This window comes from Colossoma macropomum, unplaced genomic scaffold (genome assembly GCF_904425465.1).
Source record: "Colossoma macropomum unplaced genomic scaffold, Colossoma_macropomum, whole genome shotgun sequence".
Lineage (NCBI taxonomy): Eukaryota > Metazoa > Chordata > Actinopteri > Characiformes > Serrasalmidae > Colossoma > Colossoma macropomum.
The window spans coordinates 14,225,823-14,245,500 of record NW_023494790.1 but is presented as its reverse complement, the minus strand read 5'-3'; the positions used below and the strand labels follow the sequence as shown (position 1 = coordinate 14,245,500).

General features: G+C 38.7%; 1 protein-coding gene across 33 annotated transcripts in view; it reads left to right on the top strand.

Annotated features, from left to right (window-relative positions):
* ank3b (ankyrin 3b) overlaps nucleotides 1-19,678 on the top strand; it is a 236,278-nt gene that overhangs the window by 179,465 nt on the left and 37,135 nt on the right. For 24 of the 33 annotated variants that reach the window (XM_036572225.1, XM_036572241.1, XM_036572240.1 and 21 more), the window contains 5 exons: nucleotides 198-270; nucleotides 435-494; nucleotides 8,302-8,425; nucleotides 14,342-14,444; nucleotides 17,080-17,186. In XM_036572225.1, coding sequence (XP_036428118.1) covers nucleotides 198-270; nucleotides 435-494; nucleotides 8,302-8,425; nucleotides 14,342-14,444; nucleotides 17,080-17,186 — 467 coding nt within the window. Of the gene's footprint in view, nucleotides 1-197; nucleotides 271-434; nucleotides 495-8,301; nucleotides 8,426-10,969; nucleotides 10,982-14,341; nucleotides 14,445-17,079; nucleotides 17,187-19,678 lie in introns of all 33 variants that reach the window. The other 9 variants (XM_036572235.1, XM_036572253.1, XM_036572252.1 and 6 more) reach the window with 5 other exon arrangements.

Here is a 19,678-nt window from a genome sequence, read left to right as displayed (position 1 = left end):
AATGAGCATCACTGCCTAAACTCGGCTGAAAGAAGCAGAAATACTGGAAGAAGGAGCTGTCGCTTTTTTTTTTTTTTGGCAAACAGCAGGCCACTGAGGTCCAGTTAAATTCAGCCATGCCAGAACAACCTTTCAAAAACTGTGAGGACATCAAGGCAAAGCTGTTTCATTTGTTTAGTAACGTTGCTCTTTTGCAGACGGTAACCGAGAAGCATAAGATGAATGTTCCAGAAACAATGAACGAAGTTCTGGACATGTCCGATGACGAAGGTGAGCTTTTTTGTCACACAGTCAAGCTATAACCACTTCTTTCTTCATTATTGTATTATTGTTTTATATTATTTTGATGCTTTAATTATTTTTATGCCACTTTCATTTTTGTTGATCCACTTACATGGATATTACTTCTAACACCTCATGTTTAAATTGTACAGTTTGTAGAGCCAATGTACCCGAAATGCTCAATGAGGACTATATTTCAGATGTTGATGAAGGTATTTTTGAGTTCATTTTATTAGTCTTTGAAGCTGTTATGTAGATGCTCTGAGCTTTTGTGTTCTCTTCTCCACTTACCTAAAAACTAACCAAATTTCTTCACTCACTGTCCCACGCTTTGTTGTCACGGGTGCTTTTCTGCTTGTTGTGCGCCCGATGTGGCATAGTCCTGGTTGCTAGGCACACCCCACTTGAATATGAAATGCTTGAATATGCAAATATTGCTTTTGTGCTGTACACGTTAAATCTCGCAGCTGGGGTTTCTTTAAAACTGTATTTGGGAGCGATTGGGATTGCACTCACGTATCCACTCTGTAAACACTGACTCAATAGGCAAGAGTGTTTTCTTAGGGGAAAATAAGGCCAGGCTTTGAAGGACTCGCCTATGGACAAAGTCGCCTATATGTTTGTTTGGCCACCTTGGCTCTGGCTCATTCTGTAGCCAACAGTGGAATAGGAGAGAGAGTTAAGTAGCAGCACTCATCCTGTCATTTAACCCAAGCTTAGCCTTAATTAGTGTTACTTGTTGTACTCTGTTTGCGCGATATTACGACTTTCCCAAACTGTCATGTTTTAAGTAAGTGTTACACATTATTTAAATGTGCTTACAGAAGGACTTCATAACACTTGCGCAAGCATTGAATAACGTGTTTATAAAGCTATACTTGAATATGTTATATGGTTATGGTCTTGCAAATTTATTAAAAAATATCTTTTAAATATATTTTATCATTTGTACACTAGAAAGTCTTTTCATACAGTCATAAGTGTCCTCTTAGATCACATGACTGACCTATGTCCTTTTTCTGCCAAACAAGTTATGTGAATTTTGTTTGACTAACATTGTTAAAAGCTAACAAATGCCTTCTTCAGCTCACATGATTTGTTTGTAAATACAGTGTCATGCAATTTATTTATACACTTTCAAACACAATAGTTAATGCAATTAGTCATCAGTTGTTTATGAGTTCTGATTAACAGGACATGAAAACATGTACATAACACATAGCATATGAGTACACTTGCAACTGAAATGTGCAAGGGAATGTATGTTCAAATGAAAAAAATGAAATTTACTAACATTTACTACCATAACAGTTACTACTAACATTACTACCATAACAAGTATTACTTGTTCATATTGCTTAATTAAGATGTCAAGTATGCTTGTAACTGAAAGATTACAAAAATTAACATGTAACGCATTAGACAGTAATGAGTTACATGTTAAGGTTCAGGTTGTAGGTTCAAATCCCAGGACCGAGTGCGTATACCTGGTTGAGCCCTTGTGCAAGGCACTTAACCCCTGTCCACCCACACCACCACCCTGCTGGCGATGCTGACTTCCCAAACTGGGCATAGTTAGACAGCAAAATGATAAATTACATCCCTTGTGGGGTCCCTTGTACATTACCCTTTCCCCCTCGAGTCTAGACCTAGAAAGGGAGGTCCTAGCCACCAGGTGAGAATTGGCAATGACTGTGTTGGAAGAGGACCTGAGTAAAAAGCAACATTCAATTTATTTATTTATTTATTTATTTATTTATAAGCTTAAGTTTTTTGAGTAAGCTCAAACTGTAGATGTAACTGTAGATACAGTACTAAAAAATGAGAGTTTAGTTTTTGACTAAACTAGACTAAGTTTAGATCATTCAAAACAGCTGTTCAGCAAGTTGCCTTATAATTTTAAGCTCAATTTCAATATTTTATAGTGAGTACTTAGCTAGGACTCACACAAAGAAGTTCCGTTATTTGGGATTGATGCCTCATAACTATGTTCCCCAACTGTCTAAGGTTTTGTCCTGTCATCTGAAAATAGTGAAAGTCAGTAATTATCTGTGTTTTATCTGTGTTGTTTTTGCTTAGTTGTCTTTTTTGGCCAACCCATGTGGACCATTCTGCTGAATTGGTTCAAAATCAGAGTTGAAGTCATTTCGTTCTTTAAACTGACTCAGACTTTAAACTAAAATGCTTTTGCTTTGAATGACCCTATACCTTAGTTATGTTTACTAAAACAAATTACTGAACATTCCATTTTGCCACTACTAAGACAATCATAACACTGCTAAACTTTACCAAATGTTTTAGTAGTGACTGTTTCAGTAGTGACAATTTTATCTAACTTTGAGCATAAGTCAAAAGCGCTAGCCAGTACATGACTAACAAACACAGCTTTGAACAGTTGTACACACACAAAATCATAATATTTTCCATTAAAACATATAAAGGTTTACTTCATTGCAGAAAATATGTGTTATTTGTCAGTAGTGAAGTAGTGAAAGTTGTTACACACTGATTCTCAGACTTTGGGACACATTTACTTCAAAATAATGAGATCTAACTGCTCACCATGTAGTCATGAGGGACATGGATGCAGCCTCACCTCCTGCTCTAAAATGCAGGGGTGTGGCTAAAATAAATCTCTGCTTGTGGAGTTTCATAGTGACCTGAAACCATGGAACAGTATTTTTTTTTTAGTTAAATCAAAATCTTTTAACTTTAAACAAATGAAAAGATATAAAAAAATAAAAATTAAGTACTATTTTTTAAAATTTAGGTGTTAGGGTTTGGGACAGCCACCTCCCAATAGAAAATACCCTATAAATGATGATTGGGTTTAAGTCAGTCATAACAAAATCATTGTGCATATCTAAGGTCTGAATACTTGTTTTTTAAATAGTTTTTTTTACTGTGGGACTGCAGTTTGAACTAACTCAGTAGAATGGTCCATATATGGGTCAGGCTCCAGTATGTGCATGTTCATGTATGTATACATAGAGTATGGTGTGGGGTCTAGTTAATGTCAACTGACACTTCGGCATGCTCCCATAACTCAGATAGCTTCTTATTTACACATTACTCCCTGGCCCAAAATAAACTCGCTCACATGAGCACAGTCAACCTTTCGGACATTAACTCTGGATCCATTAGAGCAAATGCTTTGATAGATTTCCTGAATGCTAGAAGCAGGCTGATGATTACTTTTAGAAGACGTACTAATTTGGCGCTAAAAAGTGTTTCACAGTTGCTGCAGCTACGTAGCTACCTGGCCTATGAACGTGAACAGCTGTGTCTTGTCTCTCTGTCACTGGGCTGTGGTAGAGCTCTTTTTAGAGGAGTGTGATCCAGTTGAGTGAGTGCCAGCGTTTTTTAGCTGGCAGAACCTGCAGTGATCAAACTGCCAGCCACTTCTCAGGCTCCTTGTAATGTCTTCAGCAGATGTTGCATGAGATCATGTGAACTTAGAGGAAGCCTCTGTGATCATGAACCGATGAAGGGTTGATATGGTAATGATGGGTTAATGATGCCTTTCTCTCATTTATGGTCAGGATTCATACAAGTCAGGGGTCAATGACCTGAACATTTCTCCCAAGATGTCCCAAGGAACACAGTGTAAAATAGTTGTGTGGTATAAAATTGGGTGGCATATTAAACATCCTGCAGTTTGAAAGTTTGAAAGACAAGATAAATAATAAAACACAGCTTAAAAACTGAGAACCGTCTGGGTGTGACCTAATATTCTGATGAGCATGTGTGATTGACATCGGTCGAGTCGAGCCTGCTCTGTCACTGACGCAGACCTAAACACAACAGCACAAGTGGAAATGAATAAAACAGGCTCTACATATACAGCTCATGTTTTAGACTATCCTTGCTGTGTTCATGATTCACTAAAAACATTATCCAGCTTTTATATGGTGACGCCTTAACGGAACGTAAGCTTATTATTTGCTTTACTGCTGGATGTGCGGCTTTTGCTTGGTTGTTAGCTTTTTCTCTCCATGTTTATGGACTCCCAGAGAAACTTTAAGGGAGCACAGTTTTAATAAAGCTGTGTGGGTCAGCCTTGTAATTGATGAGGATATTATTTACAAACACATGACCCTAGATTAGGACAGCCCCATTTACATCGAAAGAGGAAAATTACAGTGAATTACATAAGCCAGTTGTTGGTCATTGGGAAGTTTCACAGGACATACTTTGTATATACTTATTGTGTGCCCACATAAGCAAGATTAGCCTTAAAACAAAGATTTATGTTCCATAGGGCTTCGCTTACTGATGTTCATTCATCTTTGATTCAGCTTATATAGGTGTTTTGCCGTTCGTTCCTCAGGTTGTCAGCAACCCAACACTTATCTTACATAAACAGATCTGCGAAAAAACAGATCTAAGCATTAGCCCAATCGTTTCAGTCCCCGCATGCTGCAGCCATCCGTGGCTGGGAGTTCAAGAGAGCAGAATTGGTCTCTCTCTTTCTGGGTGGGTAGGATCAGGGTTTGAATTGAGGGTGGGCTGGGGACCTCCCATAAGAGTAACTGAGCTGGTGGGGTCCCGTGTTATTTCCTTGATTACTCCCTCTGGATAAATTGTAAACTCGCTCCGCACAAATTCTTTACATTTATTTGATAAATTTGCTTAAAACTTGCTGTATTTGCATCCTCAAGGATCATTAGCCCCTTGAACTGCAGCACACTTCAGTTCCTCACTCTCATAATCTATGCATTCATTTCATAGGAATTACTGATTCATATACAAATATAGTGAATAAATACAAGTGAATAACAAGTCTTAAGGTTAATAACTAAATATATGACTGCAGCTTAAGAGCTTTGAAAGCAAAATCAGCTCCTGTATGTGTAGCTGAAGTTTGGACTCTTGGACTCTCGTGCGGTCTTTGGCCTATAATAAAGGGGCCGCAGTTAGGTGGCAGTCGGTGTGTCCCTCCCACACGGCTGTGTGTCCTCCTGCCAGTAAAGGGGATCTTTTTGTTCCCCTTCTGTTCCTCAGAGTCAGATTACGGAGTACACCTAAGACTCAGAGGCATAGAAATCCCCCCCGACACACTCACTGCCCCCCGACCTCATCCTCCACACACAGCAACTCTCTATTGTGCTGGGGTACAAGGGGCTGGTGTCCAATCCCAAAGCTGAGGGGGTGGGAAAGGGGGGGCATTACTGGAGTGTCCTGGAACATTATGCTACTACTGCTGTGAACTCCCGCCTAGTCGTCAGCAGCTGGGGGGGCGGGGGGTGGGGGGGAGTGTTCCCGTGCATGTGTTCGTGAGAGAGTGCGCTCAGAGCAGCAGAACAAGCGGGTAGTTTCAGGTGGTCCGTGCAGGAAAGTGGGACATGCGGATGTTTGGGGATTTTTCATCTGATCTGATTGCATGGATTTGAAGCTGCCCAGCCAGAGTAACTTTTTATCCTGAGGACACATGGAATGAACGGAGCAGGAGTGGATTTTCAGACCTGTTGAAAACGGTGGAGGAAAGCACCATGGCTGCTCAGATGTGTAAGAGAACACCGCAGAGTTAGTGCCACTGTCACTGGGTTTGTTTTTAAGCCCAACATATGCGTGATAGATTTAGCAGCGCAGCACAGGCACGGCAGCCCGAGCGAGGGAAAGCTGATCTCAGAGCCGTTCACTCAGAAAAGTTTTGCTGACACTGTCGAGTTTGCGGTTTGAAAAGAAAGGCTATTCAGAGGGCTAGTCAATGGTATGTGTTTTTCTTTTTCTTCTTTAATGCAGGCAGTTAGGGCTTACGGGCGGGGGGGGCTACATTCTTTTATGAGGCATATACATAGTTTAGGGGATAAAAATGTGTGTGTCAGTTATGGTACAGCAGTAGTGGTTTGACGGGGAGGGGTTGCCGTGGTAATAAGCAGCGGGGGACGGGGAAGCATTGTCACTGCTGGAATGCTGTCCAACCCTCCTCAATTTCTCTCTCTCTCTCTCTTTCTCTCTTTCTCTTGTCTCTAGTGTGCACTTGCTGTAGCTCTTCTCTTTTAACCGTGCTAGGCTGTTTACTAGTCCTGAGCTTTAAGAGTGAACAATAGTTTGCTTTTCTCAAACTCACACTTAATGTCTTCTGTTTATGATCTTCTTTATGGTTTCTACCTGCCTGCTCTCTCATACTGTATAAGCAGAGATTCTTAGCTTTCCATCAGGAGAGTGTACCGATTTTACTGATTCACCAATTACTTCGGAATGTGTTAGTCATTCAGAGTGGTTTTATGTGAAATGCACCAGCTAAAGAAACTTGTCAGTCAAAATTGTTCACAGTGCTGGTGATAGGAACCAAACCATGCATCTAAAAGATACATCACAGAAAAATTTACACAAAGTAGTTACAAATATGTTGTGTTTTGAGACATTGAGACAATGTTTTACTATAGTTTTATGTTAAGGTTTTGTCTAAAACATATTTTTTCAATACATCTGTTGTTGAAAGTTGCAAGGATTGTGTAACAAAAAAATTCACAAAGAAAACGCTTTACAGATTTACCACTATTTTACTGTTACCACCATTTCGTATAAATATACAGTTATGTGCAATTGTTTGGGTGCCCTGGTCCAGTGACATGTTCTCTTGAGTTTCTAATTAAAATAAGCACACATCACATCACAGTTACTTTTTATGTGTTGAATTGAACAGAACATTTTTTCTCGTATGTTAACCTTAGCAAATAAATAGACATAGGGCAGGGGAATTAGCAAGAGAATGCCATATTGAAGTTCACTGTAGATTATGTGCTAAGTTATTTTCACTTAGAATATCAACAAAACTTGTAATTTGATGGGTGTTCAAACTTTTGCATACAACTGTAGGTTCACTGTAGTTTTGGATAATAAATAAAATGGCTATATTTATAGTTATAGATACTGGTTCCGACCACCACCACTGTAAAGAAATCTGAGTTGATAAGTGTCTCTACAGTGAACCATTTCACATCACACCACTCTGCGTGACTATGTTTGCATTTCAATATTTCTGTTATGCAGAAAATTAGAAATATCTGTAGATTCCCTTTTCAATAACTACAGTATCTGAATTACTCTCCATTTTTTGATGGAAATGGTATATTTTGTTAAAAATGGATTTACATAATCTTTTTTTGGTGTCTGAAGTTTACTTCCTTTTTTTGCATTGGAGCAATGAAGCTAATGTAGTTAACAAGGAGTGAAAGCGTGTACACCACCAGTTAACATGCATGCCTAAAACATCATGCATTCACCTCAAACTGGGTTGTGTTGAGTTAGTTTTAAACAGTTTTACAAAGAAGACTTGAATAGACTTGCTTATGTAGTTTCTGATGTATGACATAAAATGATCTATAACTATACACAAAAGTACAGACAAAATTTAGGATTAGGGTTAGTGAATGTAACTGCTACATGATTTAAGGTGGAACGGGAAATCTTTATACACAGTACAAGATGGAATTCATTGATTTCAATCAACTAGGGCTTTATAACTTGAGGTGATGGCCACTGGTTTAACCCCAAAGTTACTGCAGACATAAACTGAGATGTAACATTTAAACAGTTTGACTGAGTGTTCTTGTATTTATATGTGTTGGTTTATACATAACTCACAGTAACCGGCCCTAAAATGCTACCAATCCACTGGGAATTGTCTTGACTCTCCCCATTGCCCACTCTGGCATTACTACTAGGCCTTTAATGCCATCTGCTTTTGTATAGTATGTTATACTGTGCCAAAAAACACACAAGCACGTCTATTTCAGATGATGTAGTAACTCCAAGCAAGGATGTGATGATTTAAGCATGCTGTTTACACAATGCTAATTGGTGGAACATACGTTTCCATTACTAAATTAGATTTTTTCATCAAACTGTTCCTTTAATGTTAAAGCTAGGAGAAAATAAAGCGGTTCTTACAGCCTGTGGAGTGCCTTATACAGATGAGTGTAGTAAACTAGTGGACTTGAGTGATCATCAGCTTTCCCCTCAGGGAGGAAACCCTCTAGGCTCTGTACTGACTCTGACTGTGTGTACCAGGTGAGGATGCGATGACAGGGGACACGGATAAGTACCTGGGACCTCAGGACCTGCGCGAGTTGGGTGATGACTCACTGCCTCAGGAGGGTTATGTGGGCTTCAGCATTGGAGCCCGTACTGCGAGGTAATGACCTATACACACACGTTCACCACTATTTAAACAAGTACTCTTGCTCTGATGTTGCTTGTGTTGGGTGTGTTGACTGTAAATGTCTTGAAGTTTGAAGTTGGAGATGTTGTTTGGTTTGCTGTCTAACTCAAATGATCCGATGATGCACAGTTTAATAGCACAGTAATCAGCAGAGTGCTGTTTTAAGTGCAATTTCATAATATGCAGGCTTCGTTAAGACAAAGTAGAACTTGACATGGGACAGTCAAAATTTCGTATCATGATGTCAGTGCCAAAATTATTACAGGTTTGACTTCTTTGGAAAATTTCCCCTTTAAAATTATAATCGATTTTAAAATCTGAAACATTATTACCATTCTGTTTTATACTGCGATATATCATTAAAACCAGTAACTGTCCCATCCTTAGATGTGACTGTGCTCAAAGACCTTAGCGACTCTGTTGTACCTGGGAACCATAGACGCAGCACGAGCAGTCACATCCCTCCTATAAATCATCTATGAATCAGACCAAAACCTGAATGGATAAGATTCATCCTGTTATCTTTGTAAACCCAGGTCTTTTTTCCTGAGTCCTGGCTGACTGGCAGCCTGGCCAGTGTTTGCAGTGTGTCATGCGTGCTGTCCAAGCCTGGATCAATACTATGCACCAGGGTCACATGGAGGCTAATGTTTAACCTACATGTGGCTAGCTGCAGGGGATTTTCCCCCGCAATGTACAAAAAAAAACTTTTTATGCCGTCTGATACTTCAAATGAGTTTATTGAACATGTAAGCCTTGCACATGTATGCAGGCCAACAGGATACAAGAACCACTGCCCCAAGCATTCATTAGCAACTGAGAAATGTCACTTTCTTGTTGGTTTTGTTTAAATGAAATCATATTGTAGTTAAATGCTTGGGTCAGTGAGAGCTTGGTTTTAGTCTTTCCTGTATGATGCTGAGGAGCTCACTCCTTCCTTTCAACTCTCTTTTTAGCAGCATCGACCAGGCGCCTGCTTGCATTGCATGCTCTCAGACAGCACGGCACACCTCCTCTTTGTGAGCACTGGTTTGACCATAACTGCACAATCGCCCTGGGCAACCCGTGTAAGATTGATGTCTGGCTCAAACAGGGATGCTGTACATTGCATACTGTTGCGTCATGTTTAAAGGAAATGTTTAGTTTGTCAGAAATCTAATTTGCACAATTTTCCCCTCAACCTGCCTGAATCAGCCATGGAGTCTTGAAGTTTGTTTCACACTGGAGCTACAAGGCTAATGTAGCTAACAAGTAATAGAGGCTTGGAATGGTCAGAAATGGACAGATGTCAGACAGCATTTAGAGTGCTACTGCTGTTTGTTTTTACTGTTTGTTCTACAATTGTTTTTTTTTCCTATTACCTTGTAGTATTTCAAGTTTCATTAATAAGTAATAATAGCAAAAACACCAATAAAATTAACAATAAGGTTTTAAAATCCTTTTATTTACTCTTTAAAAAGTTTTATTTATTCTTATACAGTATAGATAATGTTCAATAGAATGTAAGTGAAAATGAAATTAAAGGTGTTGATAGTTACAGCCCTAAACTCAACACAGTTTGAGGCAAATGTTTAGAACAGTAAGTCACAGTACCTTTGTGTTAGTGGAATTTTATTCATTAGATTATTCAATAGAATTTGCCGCAGTGTGTGGTTTCGCATCTGAAGTGAAAACATTTTGCAAGCAAAACTTTACACAGAGTTGAAACTTTACACTTTCTTGACCTGTAAGTGGCCCATATACTGGTGCTGAAGATCCATATTCCCTATTGGAGATAAATAAACACATAAAATAGAGATATACCATTAGTCGACAGACTGACTGTGTTATCTCTACTTATGTGATTTTACTGGTTATCATAGGCGAGTTAGCCAGCTTGCTGACTGCTAGGTTAGCTGCTTGGCTAAGCGCAGCTGCACATATTAGCCACCCCTCTGCCACCATCGCATCAGTTACCTACTGTTCAATGTGCAGCACTATATTGTTGCGAATATACACTTACGTGGTGTAATTCTGTTCATCTTTATGTTTTTACTGTTAGTTCGCTAACTTGCTATCCACACCAAATGGAAGGTGTCTCAGTCCAGCCTAGGTCACGACCATTTCAGAAGGTGACAAAATACTACAAATGTCTAGGGTGGTTGCAGCTTAAGCATGCAGTGTACACAAGGCTGACTGATAGTATTTTAGCTTCCATTGCGTGTTAGATGCATTAGCCTTATAGCTGTAGTTCAAAACTAAAGAACCAAACTTGTCTTGGTTGATCAGCTACATTTCAGGTAAGGGAAAATTGTGCAAATTTGATTTTTTTTGCCAAACTATTCCTTTAAGGCCCAATTAAACCACAAGCATTTCACCAGAGGTGCCAAGCATTACGAGGTCTGATAGCAAACTGCAATGCAACGGCAGAGCATTACAGGCTGTCATTCAACCACTGCATTTTGCCCGCTCTCTCTCTGATTTGTTACTTTCGATCTCCTCTGTTCCTCCTCTCGCCATACCAAATTCCCACCATAGTCCTAAAGTCAGGTAAGAGGGCATGGCTGTTCCCCACATGCACAGACATTGATGTGGCCCCCTCGACTCATTACTTCATGGAACACTGTCTTGTGATGTGCTTCATGTTGCTGTACATTTCACTGAAGATTTAAAAAGCTGCAGAGAGCTTGCTGACAAGCGTCTTAAGGCTTTGCTTTGCAACTTTTTTGGGGGAAATTTATGCTGTTCTTATCTGTGGATTGCAGCTTCATTTTTGTTTTAGATTTTAAATTCTGCTTAATTTAATCTCTCAGATGTAAACAAAGGCATTCAGAGTGGTTTGATGTGAAGTGGTGGATTGTAGAGAAACTCTTTAGAGTGGTGATAATAGGAATCAATGCCTCAGGCATCAAGCAACATATTAGTAACAATTTCATATAATAGCTTTCTGTAAGGGAGCTTTCAGAGTGGTTTATTGTGAAATGCTCTGTTGTGACATTTCAGAGAATTGTTCCTGGTGATGGTGATAGGAACCAGACATCTGAAGCATTTAATGCCTCTAAGGTTGGCTTTACATGGTGTAATTGTAATGCAACTTTAGTTGCTTGAAACCTACGTGAAATTAATTGAGATACATAATGTAACACATTAGAAACTCAGCAGCAATAGTTGCATCTCCAGTTCATGAAACAAGCTTTTGAACTGTTTTTTAACTGTCAAGTTGCACAGAAATTATATTGCATGCAACACACAACATGCAACTAGTTGCGTGAAGGTTTCACCATGTAAAGCCAGCCTTAGAGGAATTAAATGCTTCAGACGTCTGGTTCCTTTTACCCCCACTGTGAACAACTCTGACTCTGTAAGTTTCACTAGAATGGAACATTTCGCATCAAACCACTCTCAATTACTTTGTTTACATCTTAATTATTCATCTTTTGCAGAAATTTTGAAATTCCCCTTTAAGTTTTACTGTGTTGTGCTTGGCCATAAAATTATTTCGCAACTCCTGCAAGGTCTGTGCTGATCATTTTAGTTTCATGGAGTGGCTTGCTTCCTTAATGTGGCTTCCAGGGATCCATAGAGTTTACAGACACTAAAATACAAATAGCTGTTTTCTCCATTTCATAAACTAGATATTTATGAAGAGATACTGCATTCGTGGCAAGCACAACCTGAACTTACAACTAGGAATCGCCTCATGTTGATTGCCATAGCACAGTGCTAGCACATACCAAACATGTACAGCATGTAGGCCAGTCTAGCGCAAAGCTACCGGCTCAGTGGGCTTTTTTTTTTAACGAGAGGCCGAGTCTTCCTTGCAACTGAGAATAGCAATCTATGCCAGTCAGGATTCTGTAATAGAATCCAAGAATATGCTACTACCACTTGTTCTCTTTCACATCTGTTTTGACGTTTTTCAAGTGCAATTATTCCTTGTGTGGGAAAGAAGAGATAATTGTGTGACGTACTCACAAGGCTCATGCATCATATGTATGCACTGTAAAAATTAAGTCAGGTCAACTTAAAACTGTAAAGGGCCCATATAATGGAAACCATTAACTCACCAGTCCATACAGTCCATATATGAAAACTACACTGTAAAAACAGTCTGGTTTGACTGTTTTTGTGATGTCATGAAAAAACAACATGTTTTTTTGCCCAGGTTTGGGCACCCCTGGTCAAACTACATATTTTTGTTTCTACGTGAACATAAGTTAGCACATCCTTTACAGAGAACACACTTCTACACATTCTTAATGCACAGTTACTGTTTATTTGCTGCAATTAACATAGTGGGGAAGAAATAAAACATTTAACAAAATTAAATGTGGCCTGTTACAGCCACCCGTGGCCGGGAGTCCAAGAGAGCACAATTGGCCTCGCTCTCTTTGGGTGGTAGGATGGTGGTAGGATGGCCCTCCCTCTCCCTCGTCACTTGGCGTGATGCTAGCCAGTGCAGATATCTGATAGATTTTGTAACAGAACTGGCGGTTAGTGCTCTCCTCCAAATGCGCTCAGCTGTCCAAAGACGTTGCACTGCACATGTCTCGGAGGAAGCTTGTGTTTGTCTTCGCCCTCCTAGCGCTGGTGGTATCGTGTGATTGGGGAAGTCCTAAGTAGTGGGTGGAATTGGAAACGACTAAATAGAGAAGAAAATATGAAAAAAATGTGGCTTGTGCAAAAGTTATTTTTCAATTTTTCCCAATGTGAATTAGTAAATGGTGCACTGAAATATGCAGAAAGTCCTATGGAAAATGTATTCACTTATTTTTCCTCAGAAAATCAACAAAACATGTAATTTGACTGGGGCTGTTCAAACTTTCTCATACGACAGTATTTCCACCCACCTACACCCATTCACTTTGCTGTCTTTGGTACATGTACCCACACACATTTTCATAAATGGACCTGAGGGGAAAAATACAAGAATTCTCCTTTAAAAAAATCATCTAAAGTTAGGTCAACTAAACAATTTCAGTCGAGTTTACTCAAACCCCGTCATAACCTCAAACTGCCTGCAGACAAATGCCTTAGCTTTCTGCCGTCTGAGTGGAGGAAGACCTCACCCCCCGTGTTACCATATTTTGTATTTTGTAGACCTGATTTAGATACAATACTGAAAAAGTTAGAATGACTTCTACAGAGAACACATTTGAATGTGGCATTTTCTTGCAAACTTTAGTGCACAATTAGTGCACGTCCTATACAGAGATCACACTTCTGCTCATTTAAAGCACAATTACTGTTTATTTGCTGCATTCAACATATTGGAAACAAATAAGAAAAAATGTACCATAAATCTTGCACACATTTTATGCTTTATTTTTTCCAGTATGTTACATTCAGAAAATAAACAGTAATTGTGCTTTAAAAGAAAAATCAACAAAACACGCCATTTGACCTTGGACGCCCAAACTTTTGCATTAGAATGTATGTAAATGCATTGTTTTTCACAACATCACTAAGACAAAGTTTACAAAAAGCTGTGCAGAAACTTGACTTAAAATTTCAAGTTGAAATGACTTTTCATTTTTTACAGTGTCAGTAAAGCACATTACATTGTTTATCATTTCCAATCAGAATCTCATCTCATCTTATTTAGGATGCTGCTCAGTTGTCCTTTACACGCACACACACAAATCTTTATCCTACAGTATTTATAGTCTATGGAATCAAGACAACTAAACGTTGTCTTGTGTTTACATGTGTGTCCTGTGCAGTGGTTTTGCATCCTGTTGGTTTTCTGTTGAACTTTGTGTGCCAGTTTCCCTGGAAGCTGCATGCAGTAATGTGTGGTTTTGTTCTGTTTTTGTTTTCTGTGTTTTGTGGTGTGTGTGTGTTTTATGTTCATCTCATTGTCGCTCGTCCCCCGCCCTGCATTGTGTGGTAAACTGTGAATGCCAACAGCCTGCGCTCCTTCAGTTCGGATAGGTCCAACACACTGAATCGGAGCTCTTTCACCAGGGACAGCATGATGATCGAGGAGATCCTGGCGCCCACCAAGGACACGGTATGCCTCTCCCCCCATCCTTGACACCTTGCTCTCTGTTGCTTTACAGTACTGTGCAAGAAAAAATAATATTTCAAGCTGTTTATCTGGACAGTAAGCATTTATTTGATAGGAAAACCACTAACATTGGGCTATCAGTTGCTTATAACTTGTTAATAACATGCGAATAATGCATTAACAATATAATTATTAACATCACTAACTTCTTAATGCTGTTAACTCATTTTCCTAGCTTACACCTTCAAACCTTCTCTAGTAGTACAGGCTGAAGCCCAGCTGTACTGGATATTGCTAGGACTGGATCCGAGATTGAAGCCTTTTTGAATTGTTCAGGCCTTAAATTTTTACATGGATTGTTCTGATCTTTGTAAACCCAAAGGCATTATTTGAGAAAATAATAAACTAAAGACCCTGTCCCCTAGATTTCAATTTGTGAAAATATTAATTGCATTTTTAAAGATCTTTGAAGTGATGTAGAAAGATTTAGATTTATAATGAATTTTATTTTGTAATAAATAAAAGCTTTATTCAATAACAGCTGTCCCACATTTTCATGTCACTACTGAAACACAAAGAGTTTTAGTTCGTATGTGGAGCCTTATTTTATCCACACCCTTGTATTTTGGAGCAGGAAATGAGATTGCATCCCTTTTCCTCATGGCCACATGGTGAGCAGTTAGATCCCATTATTTTAAATTAAATGTGTCTGAAAATCAGTGTGCAACATTAACAATGTTTCATGTTCTTATACTTTTGTGTTTCAATGAAAACAATATGATTTTGTGTGTGTACAACTGTTCAAAGCTGTGTTTTCTAGTCATGCTCTGTGTGTTCTGCTCAAAACCAGCTAAAATTGTCACACCGAAACAGTCAGTACTGAAACATTAAATAAGTAATAGATAAAATGGGACCCGTGCAAGACCTGGTAGACCACCAAAGCTGTCCCCATCAGATAAACAGTACTTAAAGCTTTCATCTGTGAGAGAGAAGAGAAAGTCAAGCTCCACTCTTGCTTCAGATCTGAAACAAACCACAAGTGAGAAGACAACAAAACATGCAACTGCCAAGACTGAACTTTGAAGGTGTGGGAGAATATTCCTTCAGATTTCTCCGAAAAACTGAAAGCCAGTCCCTTGAAAAGAATGGAAGCTGTAATGAAGACAAAGCGTGAACACACTAAATACTGAAAATGTGATATTACATTTAGTTGTTGAGGCTTCTGTGTAGAATTTCGTTAAATATTTTCAAAAAAATTGTGACTTAAAGACTTAATGGCTGTTTTAACTGGACTTTTTACACAGTAACGTGTGTTGTTTTTACAAGCAAAAACATGTTTGCTGCCCAGATAAATGGTTAGAAACCATTTTCATGGTTGGCCAAACACTTTTTCGTACTATTGTACTTTCATTAGCAACTGTTATTTCTATTATCTTTAGGAGTTCTATGGTTGTTTTGACAGTATCTATTATTTATTTGACCTGATCTATTATTTCTTTGCTCCCAGCCAAATTCTTGAATCTATTATGCTGTTCAGGGTTGCTGACAACCTGTCTCCATCCTTTGTCCAGAAAAGCTTTGAACATTTTGGAAAGTTTAGAACGCATTAAAAATATTTATGTCCCATTTCTGACAAAATTATACAATGCTTAGCTTGTCAAGCTCCTATACTTTATTGCAAGACATTTTGGCATGCACTAATTGCTTCAGCAAACCAGGCCGCAAATTGTCCTGGCTTGCATGAAGAGGTTTCGTTGTCCCAAAGTGGACCCTGAGGCCGGACAAGGGAAATTTCCTGCTGGCATTAATCAGCAGCACTTCCACTCTGGCCTCATGCTGTCCTTTTTTCTGACGTGTTTGGGCTGTTTCCACATAGAAGCCCCCACTGAGGTGAGAATTGCTATGTGTTCTGTGCTGAAAAAGGTCATCTTAGCCTTTTATCTGTGTTAAGTACTGACTGCTTGTTTGTTAAGCTCATTTTGGGTGGTGATTACAGTGAAAAATCTCTTCTTCTTTAAATTCTTCAGGGCGTCTGTAAAGCGATGCCCTTCGTTGTTGAACCCCAGAATAAGGTACAATTCACTGGAGGAAGTTATGTTGATGTTTTGGCAGTTTTTAGTTCAGACGCAAGGGCACATGTGAACTTTGCTGGAGAGAAAAAAAACACTTGCCTTGTGCCTGTCTGACCATCTCGCTGTCCGAGAAGCACTTTTTCCTTTTCCTTTTTTTCCTTTTTTTGCCTTGTATTTTATAGCCCAGCTTTTCACAGAGTTTTGGCTGCTTTAGACTTCTGACATTATTCTTTGCTTCAGAATTTTCATTTCTTTGCCCACTCTCCACCTCCCCTCTATACCATTTTCAAATGTAGCCGTGCATGTGTGTATGTTGATGCTTCCTGCCATCAGCTGCTGAATGGGATGATAAGTGTGGGGTTAAGATGCTAATTGCACTGTAGGCAGTACTTGTACCGTCCCACAGCACTTTCCTCCTAGCAGAGATTATTGCCATGCACTGAGAGTCTGGTTCTTTGTTGTGGTTCACCACACTGGCACAGTGAGAATGAGAGTTCCTCTTCTGTTTGGTACTGACTCTCTGTGTGTGTGTGTGTGTTTGTCTATGTATTTGCCCTCACCCTCAGCACCTGGCTGTAGCCAAAGAATATGATACTGACTCTCTGAGGCGCTACAGCTGGGCAGCAGACACCTTGGACAACGTCAACCTGGTTTCAAGCCCCATCCACTCAGGGTAAGAGTTGTGTGCATCTTTGGGGTAATAAAAATAATAATACTTTACAATAGTGCCATCATCCTGTAGTCATCATGCCCATATTAAGGGGCACATATCCTACATTTTTCTTGTATTTTATTTTTATTTTTTTAATGTCCACTAACATTTGTGTGGTTTTATGTACCAGAATACATTTTACATGACTGTTTTCCAGCCTCTCTTTATATCTTATAATTAAATAAGCTGTTTTTGTTACTGGGCCCTTAAGACTGGTGTTTGTAAATGAGCTCTGTCCTGTATTGTGCATCATTCAAAAAGCATTCAGAGCAGAAATGCTCCATAACTCTTAAGTGTGAATAGACAGGGCTAAACTAGGCCAAATAGGTGGATGTATGTAAACGAGCTGGTTCTTGTGACATTGCAGAAACAGTTAATACTTCAGGACATTTTTGCAGCTTAGTTTCTATATATGGACTGTATAGACTTGGAAGTGAACAGTACATTTTGAAACTTAAACAATGTTACTTCAAAATACCCCAAAGAAACCGGTAGCCTTTACCAAATGTTGTGACTAAGTTGCTTTGGCAGTAGAACCATACGGTTTGAACCAACTGTAAATAGAACCGTACATTTGGAGCCACCCAGCTAGTTTTGGTATATAACAGTATTTATACTGTTATATACTGTAATGGTATATAACAGTGCTGGTATATATGTATATATATAGGTATTTTAGCTTATACAGCTTATTAATAGATATTTCAGTGTACTGGAGTGTTACTTTGTTTGTTGCATAGACCACATGACACTAAAATGAATAAATATATACAGTGCAAAACATATCAGGTTTTTGTTTTCACATGCCATTCATTTTCCCCATACAGAAAACCATCAACTAATCTGCAGCACAAGTCCTCATACAAAGACAGTTATAGGCATTATTATTTTACACTAATATGAATTTGGTTAAATGTTTTATTAAAAACAGTGCCAAACAAACGCAAGAGAACATGACCAAAAGTTTCTGGTCTTTGACATTTGTAACAAGTATTTCAAAGGTTTAACATACAATAAATCATTATAACCTAAAACAGGTAAAAAAAAAAAAGTTTTTCTTGCCATTTGAGAAAGCAAAAACTTTTTAAAATAATATCCAACTTTTAACTTTTCTAACATTTACTCAATGTAAAGTCTAAAAGACGTATTATTGTATAATATAAAACCTACAAATTCATATGATGAAACTAATTCTGTTCATCTGGCCTGCAAGGTGTATTTGTGGCATTAACTATTTCTGGATCAGATTTTTTTAGAGAATAGCATATAGATTGTTGATCATTAAGGACTATGTAAAAAAAAAATGTATGTGCCTCTGCTGGAGATAACATGCTGGAGCATGACAGTAGATAATAGCATCATTAGTAGAAGCAAATGCAAGGCCCACAACAGAAACTGTGAGCAGGCCATTGGATAAAAGCAGCGCCAGGTGAGCTATTATCAGACTAAAATACTATATTGTTAACATTAAACATGAAACTCAAAGCCATGGCTCCTTAAGCAAAGACGTATTGGACATAAATGACAAAATAGATCACTGGACAAAGTTGAGACATACATAGACTTGTAGCCATCTTAGAATCGATACTATAGATTATGTACATAATACTTAAGTATTGTAATGAAGTACATTTTCCCAAGTATTTCACCCCTGCAATGAGCTATGAGAGCAGAATAATGAATATAAAATTAAAACTTTGTTTTTTTTTGTGACTTCTGAACAAATTCTCTTCAGCTAAAGAGCCTTGACGTCTTTCGCCAGTGCTTATAATGCTAATGCTCTCTTGTTCCTTTCCTCCAGTCCTCCAGTTGCTCTTTATGCTCTGTCGCCTTGTTATCCTCCTTCATCTTCCTGCATAATAACAACATTGTCTTGGTGCTTGATGATGAACCTTGTTGATTTTGTCCCTCCACCGTTGTTCCGTTTTTGTTTCATTGCAGCGTTTCCTCTCCGCTCCCTCAATATGACTCCAGGTGACGATGGTTGTGCCCTGTCATCACAGTGTTTCTTCTCTCTTCTCCTCTCTGTGCTTGTTTCATTTATTCTCTCCTTCACCTTTGGTCCATACCAAGCCGGTTAGCAGGGTGAACCAGCCTACTGTGGCTTCAAGAATTTTATAAGATGATGTGTTTTAACATGAAAGGAAAAAAAAAAAGCTTTCAAGATGCGTGTTCTTTTGTCCATAAGCCAGTGTCCAAATACTTCAGCAACACCTTCATAAGACAGTTGTTATTTTTAAAACTACCAGTGCTGTTTGCATTTGCTGATGCTTTGGTCAGTTCTGAATATGTCGTTGGCATCCACCTGAATATGGTGTAATTGCAAAAAAATGATATTGGAAGCATTTTATATTTCTAGTCTTAATGTCTAATATTTTACCTACACTGTATAAAAAATGGGTTTTAATATAAAAAGTTTATTATGGGCCTTTTACATTTTGAGCTGTTTGAAC